Source organism: Vulpes vulpes, chromosome 15 (assembly GCF_048418805.1).
Source record: "Vulpes vulpes isolate BD-2025 chromosome 15, VulVul3, whole genome shotgun sequence".
Taxonomy (NCBI): Eukaryota; Metazoa; Chordata; class Mammalia; order Carnivora; family Canidae; genus Vulpes; species Vulpes vulpes.
The window spans coordinates 47,868,375-47,874,316 of NC_132794.1; the positions used below are offsets into that span (position 1 = coordinate 47,868,375).

The 5,942-nt window shown below is 56.4% G+C and overlaps 1 protein-coding gene across 1 annotated transcript; it reads left to right on the plus strand.

Moving 5' to 3' along the window:
• On the plus strand, nt 1-3,403 carry CHAC1 (ChaC glutathione specific gamma-glutamylcyclotransferase 1). The gene is made up of 3 exons (XM_025998495.2): nt 1-1,404; nt 1,820-1,855; nt 2,311-3,403. Exons 1-3 carry the CDS (start codon nt 1,174-1,176, stop codon nt 2,710-2,712), a joined length of 669 nt encoding a protein of 222 aa, XP_025854280.1. The 5' UTR covers nt 1-1,173; the 3' UTR covers nt 2,713-3,403.
• The last annotated feature ends 2,539 nt before the right edge of the window (nt 3,404-5,942 follow it).

The following is a 5,942-nucleotide window of genomic DNA, read 5'->3' on the forward strand; positions in this document are numbered from 1 at the left end:
AGGCGGCCGGGCGGCCCTCCGTGGGTCAGGAGAGAAAGCCGGTAGCTGCTTACAGGCGTCTGGAAGCCTCAATCGGGCTGCCCTGCCTGCGGCTCCCGGAAGCTCCCGGAACTTCTGCGCCTGAGGATGACCCCACTGTTGCAAACCTTTCAGGTCCCTTCAGAACTGCCCATCGCCTCGGGGCAGAAATGCCCGCCTTTCTGGCCTCTCTCCGCAGGTTTCCACACCATCGCCAAAGCCAAAGTGACAGCGATGGTCGCAAGCGTGCTGAAAGGCTCTGTGTACCCCAAGCCTACCTGGGCTCAGGGGGTTCCACACATGGCCCTGGGAGTAGCCCTCACGTGAGGCCGGTAAGCTCTCGGCCCCCGGCCTGACTCAGCGTCGCAGCTTCTGCAGAAACCCTTGCCAGCCCCGTGACTCAGTTTCTCCATTTGCTCACGCGGGCCAACCGCGTGAGGCACCTGTACGGAATGCAGAGGGTGCCTCCGACAGCTTCTCTAAAGTGTGTGCTCCCCCGCGGAGCCCCAGAGACTGCATCTACGCCGCCCACAGAGCTCCTCCGGGACGTCCCCTGCACTGGCCCTGTTAATGAGTCCGCGCTGCCTGGGGTGGCAGTGACGCGACCAGGTGCACCGACAGAGCTGCAGGGGAGCCGCCCGCCTGGGACACGCCGGTGCTGGTTCCTGAAGGGCCTAAGCCATGTAGGGGCTGCCTGAGAGTCGACCAGTGTCCCCGTCCGTGCCCACTGCCCCCTGCCCGCCGCCTGACGCAATCCGAGGTGCCCTTGCTGCATGCCGGAGCTGGGGAAACCTCCCCCGCGGTTGCATCACTCCTGCCAGGTTTGCTACGGAGGTGGAGCCGAGCCAATCAGCGCGCGCGCTGGGCCTGGGGCAGGCCGCTCAGTTACCCATTCAGAGGGCGGCGCGGTTAACCGGGAAGCAAACCAGGAAGGTGATTGGTTAAAAGGGGATTTGCCCCGCCCCAATCACCGCGGCAGCCGGCGCGGTGGGCGGGGCCCTCCCGGCCGGAGGGTTTAAAAGGCGCCTCCGGCGGGGCCGCGCAGCTGGAGCGACCGAGCGGTGCCAGGCCAGGTGTGCGCGTCCGTCGGTCCTTCCGTGCCCGCGCCGGAGACCAGCCCCGGAGGCCGCCGGGCTCGTCCCTGTGCCCAGCACCATGAAGCAGGAGTCCACAGCCCAGAAAACCCCGCCCGCCTCGCCACCCCCCTCGCCACCCGCGCAGCACCCCCGGGATGACAGCGACCCCCAAGCGCTGTGGATTTTCGGGTACGGCTCCCTAGTGTGGAGGCCAGACTTTGCCTACAGCGACAGCCGTGTGGGCTTCGTGCGCGGCTACAGCCGGCGCTTCTGGCAGGGAGACACCTTCCATCGGGGCAGCGACAAGATGGTGAGCATCTGACCATGCCCAGGGGAAGGAAGGGGGTGGGGGCAGGGTAGTGGGCACCAGTGCCCTGGAATGTTCGGGGCTCTCTGGGCAGAGGGTGACTCCGTGCTGGTGGGGGAAGTGTGTAAACCTGTGCCTGGGGTTTGTTGCTTCAATTTCTGTGCCCCTGGATCAGGGTGATGGCTGGAATCTGTGATCCTGTGGATCACCATGTTGATGGATATTTCTGATGATCAATTTGGGCCACTGCCATGTATCTATTTCTCCTGCAGCCATGCATCACTCTCTCCACTTCCCTCTGAATGAGTGGGGCCCTCTGGGTTAATAAGGGACCAGCAGGGTTAATAAGGGTTTCCTCTGGCACTGGTGACAGCTGATTTCTAACTTGTCTTTTTCAAAATCTTTCTTCCCTCCTCAGCCTGGCCGTGTGGTGACCCTCCTCGAAGATCATGAGGTAAGTGCCTGAGTCGAGAGAGAGAGAGAGACCCCGGGGAACTAGCATGAAGGGTTGCAGGCAGAGCTCATGAGTCCATGGCTATAGGGTAGATTAGATGCCTCTCAGGTAGAGGGTAAGAGTGGTCTAGCTAAGTACTTCTCATTAGAATCACCTGAGCATCTTAAAATGCAGATTCCGATTTAATAAGGTCAGAGTGTGGCCTGAAACTCAGATTCCTCTTAATTATACAAATGATGCTACTGGATCTCAAGCCACACTCTTGAGTAGGAATCCTCTTGGCCTTGGGGCCAGACCACCTTATCAACTCTTGTTAAGAAAGGGAAAATGAGCTTGATGTGTGGCTTCTTGACGACTCATCAGTCCTCTGCCCACTTTCCTAATAGAGCACAGACCTGGGGTGGGACTAGCCAGGAGCTGTTTTGAGTGACCCCAGTGTTCGTGTTTCCTCCTAGGGCTGCACTTGGGGTGTGGCATACCAGGTTCAAGGTGAGCAGGTGAGCGAGGCCCTGAAGTACCTGAACGTGCGGGAAGCAGTACTTGGCGGCTATGATACCAAGGAAGTCACCTTCTACCCCCAGGATACCCCTGACCAACCACTCAAGGCTTTGGCTTATGTAGCCACTCCACAGAATCCTGGTTATCTGGGCCCTGCCCCTGAGGAGGCCATTGCAACACAGATCCTGGCCTGCCGTGGCTTCTCCGGCCACAACCTCGAGTACTTGCTGCGCCTGGCGGACTTCATGCAGCTCTGTGGGCCCCAGGCACAGGATGAGCACCTGGCAGCCATTGTGGACGCTGTGGGCACCATGCTGCCCTGCTTCTGCCCTACAGAGCAGGCCTTGGCACTGGTCTGAGGGGTTGAGCCCCTGCAGGGAGTGTCCACGTAGACATTAGGGCCAGGTCACCACTCCTGCATACACAGTGGACTTGATATACCTGGAGCCCGCTGAGAGGACTCGGTGGGTGGCTGGGAGCCTCTCTCCATAAGCCCCTGCCTGTCCCACCAGCCTTCAGCTCTCCTGCCTGACACGGATTTAGTACTTGAAACTATTTATTGCACCATGTTGGTGTGGTGGGCAGGGTGGGGGGCCTGCCCTGGACAAAGGGGCCCTGCTGAGCGGTGCCCCACCCCAGGCACCTGGTGCCTGACCAGATTCCCCCCAGTGCTGCTGCTAACCCCGTACTACCCAGGCCTCTGCCTTCCCACCCCCAGACCAGCCATTCCCTAGCCCTGGAAATACACCACATGTGAGAAGTCCCAGCCTGCTGGTAGGGGACAGGAGGGAGTGAGGAGATGGGAGCCTTACAAGAACTGAGGCACCTGTAGGTCCTGCTCATCCCCCAGGTTCCCAGGGCAGAACTGGAACTAGGGCCCAGGTACAGCCACCGAGGCTGGGCCTGGGTCTCTCAGCCATTTGGCTTTGTTTCCCTGCCCCTCTGTTTACTTGTAAGTCTGTCAGTCTATTCCTGGGAAGCTCATTACTATGGGCCCTGGTACCTTCCCAGTCTGTCCCATACCGTTAACCATAAACTGATCTCTTACTATCTGTGCTGGAATGTGGTTCTTTCTTCAGATGGGGTGTTGGGGCAAGTGAAGAGCTCGAACTCTGGAAGGCACATAAGAGGGTCAGGGGGCCCCTCTTTGTCTCCATCCCTCTCTTCCAGGGAGAGAGCAGCCAAGCAGGCAGGGCTACTGATAGGGTTGCATCACTCCCTTGGGCATCGTTCGGGACTTAGTGCGGGCAAGAAGTGCTCCGAGTCGTGCAGGATTCCGCCCATGTGGCTCAACTTGGCAGCCCCGTACGCAGTGTACTTACCACTGACCTGGTACTCTGCGTCTCTCCTCAGCTGCCCTAAAGAGGCTGGCAGGCTTGGAGGTCAGACCAGGTCTTCCTCTAGCTGCTGCCTCTTGCTGACAGCAAAATCCACCCCCCCACCCCCCCGGCTTCCTGCTAAAGAAGCATGTGGGTTACTGTAGGGTGGTGATGATTTCAACAATGCCAATAGCAGAGACCTGTGGCTTGGAGGATCTAGTGGCCTTTTGGTTTCGAGATCCAGGTGCTTACTGTTGCTTCCTGAGGCTGGGGTGTGGGCTGTGCTTTCTCTGTTAACCGGCCAGGGCTCCTGCTCAGTAGGGAATGAGTTGCCAGGGTGCCCTCTGGGCTGCTAGTATTTACTCTCTGCCTGCCCCCACCCCCATTGCTTCTCCCCCACCCCAAGCCCCTACCCCCATCTCCAGGTGCAAATCCCAGGATCTCAGAATTACCCCTTAGTGGGCTCAGCCTCTATTCCTAGAGCTGTAGAAACAGGGCTCCTGTGACAGCTTTTGCATAGCAGAGGAGCCTGGCTCTACCCCAGCCTCTTCTCCCATTGGCCCAGTGACCTCCAGAAAACTCTTCAGCCCTCTGAGCATCAGTTTACACTGGGACGCTGTGTGGTATGTCTTGCTACTGCTTTTGCTGTGGCTAGTGCCCTGGATGGGTCTGGATGTCCCCAGCGGGGTCAGCTCTGACCAGTTGGGCAGCCGTTGTGCCTGATGTGTCGGTGGCCTCGTGTCTTGGCCATTGATGGGAGAAGTGTGGAGTTCAGCCAAATTCTGGCAACACAGCAGGAGGAGGTGGCGGGTAGCAGGGAGGCATGGGCAGCTGTCTCCCAGGCCAGGGTGGGGCCAGCCAGCCTGTTTGGGTGCTCAGAGCAGAGCCCTACTCTACTGAGTACTGGTGGGAAGGGCTGCATGTCCTTGAAGGGCTCACATTCTCAAGCCTTTCATTGAAGCAGTTACTAAACTGCTATGTGCCAGGCACTGACCTGGGCACTGGGGATATAACAGTGAAGCAGTCACTCTTCCTCTTTTTTTTTTTAAGATTTTATTTATTTGTCAGGGAGAGAGCACTAGCAGGGAGAGGGGCAGAGGGAGGGGAAAGCAGTCTCCCCGCTGAGCAGAGAGTCCTTTGTGGGGCTTGATCCCAGGACTCTGGGATCAGGACCTGAGCTGAAGGCAGACATTCAACCATCTGAGCCACCCAGGTGCCCCTACAACATTTAGCATATTTGAGATTAAAACTGAAATTTAAAATACATTTATTAGGGACCCTGGGAAGTTCAGCGGTTGAACGCCTGCCTTCGGCCCAGGGCGCGATCCCACAGTCCCAGGATCAAGTCCCACATCGGGCTCCCTGCATGGAGCCTGCTTGCTTCTCCTTCTGTGTCTCTCATGAATAAATAAATAAAATCTTAAAAAAATAAAGTATATTTATTAAATTAAAAATCCATTACATGTTAACATATTTTTAAAGAAAAATGATTCTATTTTCTGAAACAAATTTCATGAAAAGAACGGCATTTTTTTGTTTTTAATGTCTGGCTTGATGAAAGCAGTGGGTTCTCATTGTTTCTGCGTTCATTCTGTTGCAGATCCACCTATTGTATAGTTCTGGAAAACTCCACTGTATACTTGTGAGTAACTGAGAGCAGAAAGGCAAATAACCTCTCAGTTTTCCTATGAAAATAGTTTTGACTTTGCAGGTCCCCCGAGTGGGTTTTGGGGACCCCCCAGGGGTTCCCTGGGCCATGTCTATGGACCTCAGGTATAGCAGCATTAATTTTTTTTTCTTTTTTTTTTTTTTGTTGGTGAGATTCAAACAGAGTAATGGGTAAGTGCCTAGCCCTAGACTGCAGCATTGAAGGATTTCACAGTTAGAAGGGAACTCAGAAATCATCCTGTCCATCCCTGAGGACACCCTTCTGGAGAACCAGGAGTGAGCAGGATCAGCAGGTTCAACTGCTATGTACTGAGTCTGTAGTCGGCCACCTCCCGCAGTGGGAGACACAAGGCACAGAAGTGCCCTCACATCTGGGCTTGGGGGTAAGGGCAGGTCCTGGGGCTGGGGTGGTCAGGTCTGGGAGAGCCTTAAAGAAGCTGCAGGAATCCAGCAGGTGTGTGGGGATGGCATGGACAAAGGGGGAACTGACAGAGTAGCTGGTAAGTTGCTGGGTGGAGGAAGCCTTGCTGGTGTTGGGGACAAGGCTGAGAGCCACTTTGGAGTCAGTGCGCAGAGGAAGTATTAGACTGTATCTTGTAGGG